The sequence below is a fragment of the Coffea eugenioides genome, chromosome 2 (genome assembly GCF_003713205.1).
Source record: "Coffea eugenioides isolate CCC68of chromosome 2, Ceug_1.0, whole genome shotgun sequence".
Lineage (NCBI taxonomy): Eukaryota > Viridiplantae > Streptophyta > Magnoliopsida > Gentianales > Rubiaceae > Coffea > Coffea eugenioides.
Genome location: NC_040036.1, coordinates 79300410 through 79313643, shown reverse-complemented (window position 1 = coordinate 79313643; position 13234 = coordinate 79300410). Strand labels below are relative to the sequence as shown.

The 13234-nt window shown below is 35.9% G+C and overlaps 2 protein-coding genes across 2 annotated transcripts; both read right to left on the bottom strand.

Moving 5' to 3' along the window:
• Positions 1–1023: 1023 nt before the first annotated feature.
• Positions 1024–1822, bottom strand: LOC113762592. The gene has a single exon (XM_027306106.1). It carries the CDS (start codon positions 1569–1571, stop codon positions 1299–1301), a length of 273 nt encoding a protein of 90 aa, XP_027161907.1. The 5' UTR covers positions 1572–1822; the 3' UTR covers positions 1024–1298.
• Positions 1823–3019: 1197 nt separating this feature from the next.
• Positions 3020–6278, bottom strand: LOC113760361 (probable alkaline/neutral invertase F). The gene is made up of 4 exons (XM_027302909.1): positions 5748–6278; positions 4650–5093; positions 3655–4213; positions 3020–3318 (listed from the first exon to the last, which is right to left on the bottom strand). Exons 1-4 carry the CDS (start codon positions 6276–6278, stop codon positions 3020–3022), a joined length of 1833 nt encoding a protein of 610 aa, XP_027158710.1.
• Positions 6279–13234: the final 6956 nt, after the last annotated feature.

Here is a 13234-nt window from a genome sequence, read left to right as displayed (position 1 = left end):
ACCACATTCATTAAACATCAAGTGAAGGAAACAAGAAAAGAGTCACCATTGACATTAATACATTCACAGCAGAAGGATTAAAATGAGTTGACATTTCAATACATTCTGATCCAGTTTTAAATTATGTAAACTTTGCTTCAGAAAATGAAGAAGGCAAAAGTTATGTGCAGAAGCTTAGACCACTAGAAACGATCAAGAATGTTCCATATCTATCAGTGGACTAGTAGAATGAGAATGGAAGAATTATATCTCAGATGAAGAATTGAATCTCAGTTTCATACTAATGTACAATCCAATGAGCACTTTTTCTTCAAATAGCATCAGAGAACCATCATACCAGAGCATTGTTGACAGAAATTTTTAAGTAAGGAATTGAGAATGCTGAAATGCATTAGGGATACTTCTCCGCAATCACAATTTGCATTCTTAACACTGTTCTCAGCGAACAGGCTAACATACTTATCTAAACTGAGAGGTTTTGTATTTTCTGAGGGAACCTGAATGGTTCTTTATTTATTTATTCCTGTCATAAGGACTGAATAAGCTAGCACGTCATTCATAACGAAGCTGAATTCAACCACAGGAGTAAAAGAGCTTGAAAGCAATTAAAATAAAGAGCAATAAGGGCTCCATAAATTGCTGCTCCAGACAACCTTAATAAAGCAACTTTTGAAGAAGGCGAACCAAACAAAGCTCGACTGCTAAGATGTAACTTTAATTCTTTACATCTTGTATGACATCTGTATGCATATAATATGGCCTTTCTTCTCAAAACAACAATTAAGCAAATATTAGAAAAAGGGGCGGATGTTCTCATCTGTTCATCTTAACACTAACAAGGACTAAGACAAAATTATGCAGACAATAAGCCAAGCCAAATCATCCGCAAGCTTAATGTCATCTATTATCAACAGCTTATAGAGATTAGATTATAGAGACATAAAGAACCATCATTAGTAAGTAGTTGATTAAATGGATATGTATAATAAAAAAAAAAAAAGTAAAAGGTAATAACAGGAACAATGGGCAAAAGGTCTGAACTTTTATTGAGCAGAAATTACATGTTGCAGGCATGATCATTACCAATATTAACAGAAAGCCACATCCTTCTAAGCTCGTAGTCCTCTCAGAGCAAAAAGAAAAAGAGCAGAGGGGTCCGAATCCCACTGATGATGAACGGAAAAGAAAATTTTAAAAAAAAAAAGGATTTTTTTCTTCTACCTTTTTACAATCGAAACAAAAGCATTAAACGCTTTGGTACAAGGCAATGGATTTTCCGGGTTTGTTGGCCCAAATAGTCAAGCGGCGGTGGAGGTAGGGTGGTGGTGGTGGAGAGAAGCAGGATCGTCGAAGGAGATGGGTTTTGTGAGGATGAGGGGGCGGTCCTTGGCCTCTTCAAAATCGTCATCATCGCCGTCGTCATGGGAGGTGCTGAGGTTGATGCAGGAGCAGCGTTCCAGTGATGCGAAGAACGCCGAGGCTACGCTGTTCCCGACCCAATTCGCCATCCTATCCAGCTTTTCGCAATTCATAAACCCGCAATTGCTTTGCACCGTTGGATTCGCCGACATTCTACTACCTTGAAATTTGAGTATTTTTCCACCAAAATAACACTTCTTTTACTTGAATTTTTTCTTCCTGTAACCAGAGGAGAGAGTGGTAAAAAGGATGTTTCCTGGGGAGCCGGGAAGAATAAAGGAAAAGGCAGAGATGACTGGCTGTTGTAAGTTAATGATCTTTAGGTTATCGAAGGAAGGAAAGAGGGAGATTTTATGAGGAGGTGAAGGAGACAAAGGTGGGAATCCAATTCTCTCTTTATGCTCTGTAACGGAATGTATTTGGAGGACGTTTCCCGTAAAATAATACGAGTAGTACGCTCTTTCTCGTTTGAAAAATATAAAAAATAATTAACGATTTTTAAAAAAAAAAAAAAATCTTTTTCAGGAAAACAAAAGTGCTGCTTTTTAAGTTTCCTTCAAAATTTTATGTACACCGTGTATAAAGAGGATAAAGAAAATATTTAACAGCTGAACACAACCGAATGATCAGGGGATATGCCCTGCATTTGGAGCTAGGATTCCAACAGTAAAGGAAACATGCGTTGCTTGATTATGCTCTTTTCCTTTCAACGGATGATAGAGGTAGGATAAAGGATATGGCCCCTTCTCCACTTCGTCTTCAGTGTTTCCTTCTCCTCAATACCCCTCTATCATAACGTCGGTGGCCTGGAATACTTGGAAGGAGTGTGTTGCCGCCTAGTTCCAGTAATTTGCTTGATACCTCCCTGTCTTTGCATCTTTTGCAAGTGGTTGGCTAAGTTGATTCATGACTAATCCAACGACATTCACACACAATTTTCACGCCACAAATCCATGATTCATGCAACTGTTTTTATTTTTATTTTTTAACCCACTTGGATACCTGTCTGTTAGGGCAAAACATAAAAAAGTCCAGTGAACACCAACCAAGGAATAATATAACCTACAACAAACAACCGTGTTAGGCACGGGTACTAGATAGTCATATATATATATATATATATATAGAATAGACATGGCATGGAATCAAACACTACTAGATACAGATTATACTGAACATAAACGACTGCTAAAATTCATGTGAAAGCAGCAAATTCTAAAGCCAAAGATGTAGTTTCTGAAACACTCCTGTGAGTTTTTCAGAAAGCATTAGCAAAACTGCAGAAGTTTCAGATGCAGCAAATAGGCTCATGCTCTTCTTCATTCAAAATTCAAGCACGCTACTACATTTAACCCCCGTAGACGGGGTCAGAATTCAATTGTATGCCAAATTCTACAGCTCTGCGTTCTAAGTTCGCAAAATAGTAAAAACAAGCCTCTCGTACCCCATTCCAAAACTCTGCTGAGCGAAACAATAACTATCCAAAGAGATGCAGATAGTTGACAATTTAAGAAGACCATGAGGCAGACCGATTGAGACTTGGTTGAGCAATTTTTCTGCGAAACAATAACTATCCAAAGAGATGCAGATAGTTGACAATCTAAGAGGACCATGAGGCAGACCGATTGAGCCTTGGTTGAGCAATTTTTTTGTCTTCCTCTAAAGAGATAAATCGGAGATTGGAAGGGTTCTCTATCATAAGCTTCGCCACCAGGTACCCAGAAATGCTCCAAGTTTGGTACTTTCTTGCCTGTTTACCAACAAAGTGCCCAGTCTTACCATCATAGTACTCGGGCCAGCCATCCCTGGCAAGGCGCTGTTCTGCCAGCTCTATTGCCTTTTTGGCAATTTGAGGCCTTCCTGTTTTGATGCATGCTGCTGTAAGTAGCCATAGCAGAACTGCACAAAAGCATATCAGTGGTTAAGAAAAAATACAAGTAATTCCAATTACTATGTTCTCCAGTGTCATGCCTCTCAAGTTGACCAAATGTGTGTAATCTACATATTCAGTCTTTTCACATACTTCAACAATTGTAAGATTGTCTTACCACCCTCAATTGTAAGAACTGAACCAAATGCAAATAGTAACCATCACACTCCATTGTTGGAGATGAGTTAAATCTAGGGAACGAGTTTCACTGACATATAAACCATGAAAATAATACTCTCAACCAAGTGACTTTTATGATTTATCATCATCTCAGGATTTGGAGAGACCGTGGACAACTGACTAACCTGGCCAAGATCCACCATTGTGGTAACTCCAACGCGTGTTCTTGGGATCACATCCAGTAACAATCTTCCACTGGTGGCCCTCGAGTGCAGGATATGAAATTTTCAGAGGCATATCACCGATCAATTCACTCCAGCGCTCTTCAATTAAGTCCATGATAGCTGTTGCCTGTGCTGGGGTTGCTAAAGAGCTTAAAATAGCAATACAGTTTCCAACTAGGAACCACCTGAAGTCCATGCGTGATGGGCTGAGATTACCAATGAAATAGCCTCCTCGAAGTGGCATGAAATCAAACACCCAGTCTGGGATAGATTCAGGAATGACATTAAATTTGTTGACAGCAGTGTGGGAATACTCCTCAGTCTTGTAACGATAAATGTTATTCAGCTGTATGAAGTCAAGCCAATAATACTTTTGGATATGGTAGCTCAAAGCAGTGATACGCTTGTCTATGCGTTCGATCAATTCCTTGTTACCATGTTCCGGGATAAGCAACTGTCGAGCACACCTCAGCGCAAAAAAGAAAAGCGCCTGGATCTCGATTGGATATCCGTACATCCCCTAGTCCAAAAGCAATTGACGCATGTTGGATTACCGAGGCAACATAAGAAACTATGTGAAATTTAAAACTGAATTTGAGTAATAAGCAAGCAGTGGATTACAAAACTCCTGAGTAACCTCTTCAAAGTTGAAAGTAAATTACTAACTTGATGGTGAAGCAGTCTGGTAAACTGAATGTATCAACCAGCACAATTTTATACTTGGACATTCACATGACCGGCAGTACAAACTGAGACAGCGTCAAATTAATCCAGTACACGAGCTAAACTAATCATCATTAACTCTATAGGGCATGTCACAAGCGTGAAGGCACTAGAATTAATTCAAACAAGATTGGAGCAATATATATTATGGAAACTCCATAATATATACAGCATCAGACGATTCCGATAAAAAGTTAGTAAAGACAGCAAAATATATGGGAATGCAAGCTTACCATCCTTCTATCAATCATGCAGCATCCATCAGCGCATAAGAGTGTTGGGAATGTATCAAAGCCATCAGCAAGGCAAAGGTTGAGAATCAATTTCATTCCTCTCTGGGCAGCAGGCGATTCAGCAAGGCTATGATTGCCTGTGCATTTTGTGTATGACTTCAACAATATGATCCACCAAAACCCAGAATCTACGGGTGCCACCCTTCCAATTGCAGTGCCACCGAAGTCTGGTTCCAAAACATCCTTTTGGAGACCTGGCTTGTACTGAACTTTGAAGCTGGCGGGCATGACTCCCTGTCCAAGAGTAAAGTTGTCAATCCTTTTCTCCCAGTTACCTTGCAGGTGGAGAGTCTTTAGCAGGAAATTCTTCACCATATCTAAACCTTCCTTTGACGGTTTCATCAGGCATGCCAACCCACTGGGAATAAAATCTCTGACAAAAACCTGCAGTTAGAAAAAAAAAAAAACAAAAACAAAAACCCAACCACCGAGAATGAATTAAATTAGAAATGTACACGTCAACAAACATTAATCAGATCTCTGTGCGTTGCTTTCTTGAGGACCGATTTCTTACATACACATATGGTACCTTTGTACGACTAAAATTTTGAACGCACTGGATAAAAAAATAAAATTGAACACATTTTGACTACTATCGATTGTACAGAGTTATTTATGCATGACGTGTTCATGAAAATATATAGAGCTAGTCAATTATATCCCTAAAGATAAATGTTAAAAAGATAAAAGTGAATATATACTAATATACACAGAGACAGAAATCTGTGTCTACATCTAAACCATTGTGTACTAGAACTCTGAATAATTCTAGCTAATACAACAAGATATGAAAGGCAAATAATCAAGAAACATATTTATGATGTAAATATTTTCATATGGAAACGGAGAATGTCATCATCATGATAAACATATTTGCGATCTCATTGGATGCATTACATCTCAAAATTATGATGTTATTTTTCGCTACACTAAAGAACATACATACATATATATAAACACAGAGATATTTACATTGACTAAAAGAAAAAAAGGAAAAGGAAAAAAGCTTGTATATGGAGAAATGTATTCGTGTAAAACCTGATTGTAGTTCAAGGCATCCGCACTAGGATCGAGAGCAGCGAGAGTGCCAACGGGCTTGTCCTTGTAGTAAACGAAGGACTTGTAAAATCTCTCCCACGCTTCTCCCATTATCCACGGCGAAACGTTATCATTCTGATCAGCCTCCGACTTGGCAAGGCTCTCCAGGCTTGATCCTACACTTGGCGACGGCTTTAACCCCGACGTCGGCCTTCCATTCCCAGCGCTCATCATAACGACTGTAGAAGTGAACTGGTTGGCGTCACCTCCAGCTGTAGCATTCTCAGGACTACTTCCGCCCTGCATCTTCACCTTCTTCTTCACTTTCTCCTTTGCTTGACCGCCGAAAACAACTGCCGCAGAAAGTGGCTGTTCGTCGGGCTCGGAAGTTACATCGTCGATAGCGTCAGTAACGGCGTCTTCGAAGGACATTGCGGCGTTAGTCTGGATGAAGTTGAGTTGTTTAATATCCGGCCGGGTAACATCGTCGGAGAGTAAAGGCGTGCTCGTCGTTGAAGTTGAATATCTCATTTCAGAGAGCGAAATCAATTTTGCGCGCTGTCTCTGTGTGAAGCGAGAGAGAGCAAGGGGGGGGAAGTTTTTATACCATATGGGAATGGGGGTAGCGCGTTAGTGAGCGAGGAGCGAGGACAGCTGTGCCACTGTGTGTCTGTGTGAGGCGGGAGGGGAATATGTGTGTTTTTCTGGTTTTCGGTTAAGCAGGGAATCTGAGTGGGGACTGAGATACGAATTGACTATACTATCCACCAGAGGTACTGGTATTAACGACTACACCACGGCCACTTATAGCTGTAGTGAAAACGACAAAAAAGGATACATTCGGGAATGAAAGCAAGCATGCATACTTTTGGCATTTCCGTTTGAAAATAAGTACTGTAGTGCGGAGTAGCTCAGTAGCAGGGCAGGTGCACGGTGGAGTGGTGGCGCTGCTGACTGATACAAGTTGCTTAGTAGGGATTGGAAATGGAAATTGGATTCGATACGACAAGCGCAACTTTGAACAACCAACAAATACTACAAAGTCTCCATACAACTCAACTCTACTTTGAGAGAGTTTGTAATTAGCCATTTTTAAAAAGCTTTCATCCCTTTTATGATTTTTTTTGATCAATTTGTTCACTCTAACATACGTGAGATTGTTTGCGTCCAAAAATTGTTCTCGAACGCCATATGAGGCAAGTGATATTGCGTACGGTTTGCCTTGGATACAATTTGTGATGTGGTGGTTTTTTTTATTAATTTAATATACATTCACATAATTTTATTATGTTTCATGACAATTTTATTATATTTTATGATTACAAAAATCATGTAAGTATACATCAAATTATAAAAAAAGATACAATAATCATATTAATCGCTGCCAAATCCAACCATATCTCCTCCAAAGCTAAATATAGGAGAGTGGAGATGTTTACAAGCTGGCCCTCTATTACTGCTAAGGGTGCTATCGAGTTAAGTTGAACTCAAGTGGTACCATGCTCGAATTCGAATTCGATCACTATCAGTGTCACCCGAGTTAGATCGAGTATATAAATTTGAGGCCGAACTCGATTTAATATAATGGAAATCAAGTTCAAACTCGACTCATTTAATTTCGAGTAAATTGCAAGCCTTATCAAACTCGAGCTATTCAATCTTGAGCTCATTTTTCTTTTCTTTTTTTTATTTTTTATATTTTAGATTTATTAGATAACCATTTTGCCATCCATTACTTTTTTTACTGAACATTACTTCATGTAAATTTATTAAAAAACAAATCCATAATAGTCATTCCATAATTAAAATATATAATATATAAATAACATAAATACTCGATTAAGCTCATCGAGTACTTGAGTATTTACTTTTGATGCTCGAATTCGACTCGTTACACGTAACGAGCAGTAGCAACTTGAGCTCGAGTCAAGTTTTTTATCAAGCCGCTCAGCAATTACTCACGAGTGACTTGGCTTGATAGCATCCCTATTTACTACTACATGGCAATACGCTAACTCAATGCGTTAACGAGCAGATTATTCCACTGACATATGCCACCTGTAACCATGCAACTTCATCCACCAATTAAGAGCCTGAATTGTTGTCCACCTGAAATTGAGCAAAAATAGTAAGTGACATTATTATGAAGGAGAAAAGAAATACTTCCCTCATGCCATTCAAATAATGTTAAACTTTCTATTTTTGGAAGAAAGTCAAAACATTTTTTAATTTCTCCTTCCAATATAGGGCCTGTTTGGAACCTGAGTTTTTTGGAAGTTTGTCTAAAACTTTACTATAGTGCACTGTAGAAGTTTTTGAAAAAATTTTGTAGAAATTTTTTGTAAGATGAAAAACATTTTTGTAGAAATTTTTGTAAGGTGAAAAATTTTGGAGAAGTTTTTGTGAAGTGAAAAACTTTTTTTTCCTTTTCTTTTTTTTCTTTCTTTTTCTCTTTCTCTTTCTTTTTCTTTTTCTTTCTTTCCTTTTTCTTTTCTTTCCTCTCTTCTTCTTCCTCTTCCTTTTTCTTCTTCTTCTTTCTTTCTTTCTTTCCTCCCCGTTACCTCCCAGTAGCCGCCACCTCCCGCCACCCCTCTCCTCCCTTTCTCCTTCTCCTCCCTTCTGCCCTTCGCCCGCCACTGATCCCTTTCCACCATCCCTTTCCTCCCTCCTCTGCGCCACCCCCTTGGGCCGCCACCTTCCCACTCCCTCCCGCCCCCCCCCTCTGCCCCGCCCCCTCCCCCTGCCACCCCATGCCTTTCCCCATGCACCCCTCCCCCGCCACCCCCTGCCTTTTCCCCAGCTTCTCCCTAGCGTGACCTCTCCCCGCCCCCTGCCCTTTCCCCAATGTGCGCCTTCTCCACAACCATCAACAAGCCAAGCGCATCTCCGCAGGATGGGAGACGAAACGGCGGTGGTGGTTGAGACCGGCGGTGGTGGTGGGTTGGGATGGGGGGTGGAAGAAGAAAAAAAGGGAAGAGAAATTTTTTTGTGTGTTTTGGATATTTTTTGTGTGTAGGTAAAAAACTTTGAGAAATTTTTTGGGGTTCCTGTAGCAAAAGTTGTTAAAAAACTAGTAGCTAAAAAACTTGGTAAAAAACTAGGGTGCCAAACAGGCCCTTATATAGTCTCTTCCTTTAATCACATGTATGTTACCATTCAAATTCAAATTTTGACATTGTGAGGATAATATTAGAAAGAGAGACGTAAATATCACAATTAAACCATTATTTTTAATAAATTAGATTTTCAAAATAATTGGGACGAAAGGAATACCTTCAAGCATATATTTGTTTAACGTGTTAAGGAATTTATAAGAGATGAAAAGAAAAGCTGACAAACCTAAAGTTATTCAAAGTTTAACGGGTAAAACAAAAAATACAGTAGTAAGATTTACTTCCAGTGAAATGGATTTGTAAGTATATAAGTTTATTGTCAAAATAACTATTCTTTCAAAATATATATCCAAAGTAACATAATTTTAAAATTTATTACCTTTATAATTATTTTTTTGCCACTTAGACTGCATATGTGCTGTGATGGATATAGAAGCACCCTCCATTTTTCTTTTCCATTTAATATCTTCACCATTTTTCTCTCCAGGTATTCTTGCATTTCTTTCTTTCATTATCTTTCTCTTATCAAACGGCCCCATTTGGAACCTGAGTTTTTTGAAAATTTATCTAAAATTTTACTGTAGTGCACTGTAAAAGTTTTTGGAAAAATTTTTTAAGATGAAAAACTTTTTTTTTCCTTTTCTTTTTTTTTTCTTTTTCTTTCTTTCCTTTTTCTTTTCTTTCCTCTCTTCTTCCTTCCCCCTCCCCCTTCTCCATTACCTCTGCCACCCCAGCAGCCATGGTCCTATCAATTTTTTTTTTCTTTCTTTTTCTCTTTCTTTCCTCTCTTCTTCTTCCTTCCCCCTCCCTCTTCCCTCCTCCGTCACCTCTGCCTCGATGAAGAACTAGCAACCTGCATGCCCAAATTTTTTTTTTCTTTTTTTCTTCTCCTCTTCTCCCTCTTTGCTCCCCCTTTACTCTCCTTCACCCTCCCCTCTCCCTCCCGAAGCTAGAGAACCAGCAGTGGAAGTTTTTTCATTTTTTTTTTTTGTTTTCTCTCCCTCTCTTCTCCATCTCCCTCTCCCCCATCTCCCTCTCCCCCTTTGCTCAATCTGGTCGCGAACCAATCGCGGACCAAATTGCAGTTAGGGAAGGGGGAGGTGGCCAGGAGAGAGGGGGAGAGAGAAGGGAAAGAGAGAGAGAGAGGGAGAGAGAGAAAGAAAGGAAAAAAAAAAAGGGGAACGCCGGCGCGGGAATAGGTGGCCGGCGCCGAAAGCGGCGGTGGAGGTGGTGGCCGGCGATGAATATGTGGTGGGGGAGAAAGAAGAAGAAAAGATGAAGTTTTTTGTGTATTAGATATTTTGAAGTGTGTATGTTAAAAAATTTGTTAAGTTTTTTTGGGTTCCCGTAGTTAAAATTGTTAAATAACTAGTAGCTAAAAAACTTGGTCAAAAAACTCGATTCCAAACCGGCCCTACGTAAGTCTAAGAAGCCAATATTTATATTAACAACATCTAAAAAGTATTCTTCTTGAGTTGATAATTTCAAGACAATTGAAGATTATTCTCTTGTCTTTTCAAGAAGTAGGAAAGATAACATAAACAAATATAATAGTTTTGAAGTTTTTGTAATTGCATAAAATTTTCGTTGCAATATTTGTATTGTTAAAATTTATTTGTTGAAAAATTATATGTAATAGGTTTGATACATTTAGAAAAATTCAGAGACCAATGATAGCAAGATCAATAATGTTAGAATTTATTTTAAATAATTATATAAAAGTTATGCAATTTTCTTGTGCCTCTATAATAAAAAATTTTGAAGATTATTCTCTTGTCTTTTCAAGAAGTAGGAAAGATAACATAAACAAATATAATAGTTTTGAAGTTTTTGTAATTGCATAAAATTTTCGTTGCAATATTTGTATTGTTAAAATTTATTTGTTGAAAAATTATATGTAATAGGTTTGATACATTTAGAAAAATTCAGAGACCAATGATAGCAAGATCAATAATGTTAGAATTTATTTTAAATAATTATATAAAAGTTATGCAATTTTCTTGTGCCTCTATAATAAAAAATTTTAAAATTTTAATTCATGTTAGAAACTATAAAACTAGATTAGAATTTTTCTTTCTTGTTATCCTACATGGCAATCAGAATAACTATATGTCAACAATAACATCATTATGGGAATAAAATTTGAAAGTGAATCATATTGAGAATATTTTTTAGTAAGAGCATTATTTTTGCCAAAAACTCGTAAGTACACGATCTATATTAATTTAAATATTTCAATACATTTAACTACACATGCTTGTTCATTAAAATTGCATACTTTTACTCAATAAAGAATGCTCGTTGATACAAGAGTAATCTAGTCAATTAACAATAAATTCATTAACTATTTTATTAAGTAAATAGTGACCATTCTTCATTCATAAACCTTTCAAAACTCACACCCTCTTATGAATACTGACCCATTCAATTGGAGTTTTTGAAGAAATGTCGATATAATGTATGCGAGATAAAAAGATAATTAAAAATATCTCAAGAGAATATTTTAAAAAATTTTCATAGAAAACTCACAATCCATATGATGCCTAAGTATTCTTATTTTCCACATATATTTCCGGTATAAACTGTTTTTGTTAGGCATTCCTAGCATAAACCATTATGGCTTCCTATTAATATCCAATGTGTGCAAATAATTTGGTCACGCTTTTTTATAAGTAATTGGTTCTAATATTATTAACTTCAAGTCTTTGTACTTAACAAAAGGGTAAAATATCAAAAAACTCTCTGTGTTTTGACAAATATTCAGTTTAATTCCCTCTGGTTTAGAAACATATACTATAACTCTTTGTGATTTCGACTAAATTAAAAATTGAACATAAAGCATCTAATCTAATGGTTGTGTATGAAATGTTAACGTTGCCCCCACTATACGTGAGATGCTTTCCATATAATTTTTAATTTAGTTGAAATTACAGGGAGTTATAGTACAGTTTTTTAAATCAGAGAGAGTTAAATTGAATATTCAACAAACTATAGGAACTTCATTTATATAGGGGCAATAACCATGAAATTGGATGCTTTTCATCCAATTTTTAATTTAGTTGAAATCACATAGAGTTATATTATACGTTTCCAAACCATAAGGAGTTAAATTAAACATTTAATAAATCACAAGGTGCTTTTTGGTATTTTACCCTTAACAAAAAGCCAAACCATAAACATACTATGGATAGAAAATTGTCTAATTTGCAACTAAAATATTTTTTTCGAGGAAACTAAAATTGCACACAAATGAGTATGCATGCCTTATTAACAAGTAAATATTTACGTGAGTACATGCTTCCTATTACCCCTCATTTTGGTACATGAGAATATCAAAAATAAAAATTTATTTCCACTCTCGATATGTTCAACCAAATACGGAAGGGAAAAAATTATTATTCCAGGGTCTAGTGCACAAGTTAGAATGAAATATTAAGTCATTTTTAATATTTAGTATAATCAATATTTTGATGTCGAAATGAAATACAGTAAATACGAGTAAAAAAAAATAATACGAGTTTGACTTCTTTACCTTGGATTACTTTATAGGACATAATATATTTAAATACTTTTTGGTTTATTTGTTCTACATGCTATTTGTCTATTTATGTGAAATTTTGATAATTTTTACTTTAACCATGGGCGAGGTTTGATATCAAAATTCTTTAATTGTAATACTTGATTTGTTTTAATATTTAGATTTTTATATTAGAGTTTTGCATCCTCTAGCAAGTATAATTAGCAACGTAAAAGCTAGAGTTTTGCATCCTCTAACAAATACAATTAGCAATGTAAATTATAATTACATAAACTCATACGATCAATAATTTATAGTTTAATAAAAAATTATTGCACAATTGTTCAAAATTCAAAGGATCAAGTATTTTAAAACATTTGTTTCCTAATAATTTTAAACGCAAGAAAATAATTTATTATGAAAAATTATATTCAAATATTAACTAAGTTTACAAATAGTCCAGGTGATACCTATGCTATATATATAAAGTTTGAAAAAGGGGTTTGGAGTTAATATTAGAGTTAACATTTATTGTCACTTTGTAAATTTTCATTTTAACCCTTATAAAAATTACTTTTATTTTAACTATATATAATTATTCATGAATACTTTTACTTTTAATTATTTAAATATATGTTTTCAACATAATTACATTATAACTATCAATATAAAATTATTTTATAAAAAATATTTAAAAGATTAAAGCTTGCTTCAATAATAAAATTTTTATTTAAAATATATGACCATAAATATTGCAATTAACTTGTATGAGGGTGAAAGAAGAACATTTTACGAAAAATATATTTCCTATTTAAATGATCAAATATTAGAATGGAATGAATAATTTAGAAAGGCTC

Coding starts and splice junctions, on each gene's coding strand:
- LOC113760361 (XM_027302909.1), bottom strand. CDS start 6,278: ATGAGATATTCAACTTCAACGACGAGCACGCCTTTACTCTCCGACGAT. Junction 5,094..5,747: donor ATGCCTTGAACTACAATCAG/GTTTTACACGAA, acceptor TTCTAACTGCAG/GTTTTTGTCAGAGATTTTAT. Junction 4,214..4,649: donor GCATGATTGATAGAAGGATG/GTAAGCTTGCAT, acceptor CTTTTGGACTAG/GGGATGTACGGATATCCAAT.
- LOC113762592 (XM_027306106.1), bottom strand. CDS start 1,571: ATGTCGGCGAATCCAACGGTGCAAAGCAATTGCGGGTTTATGAATTGC.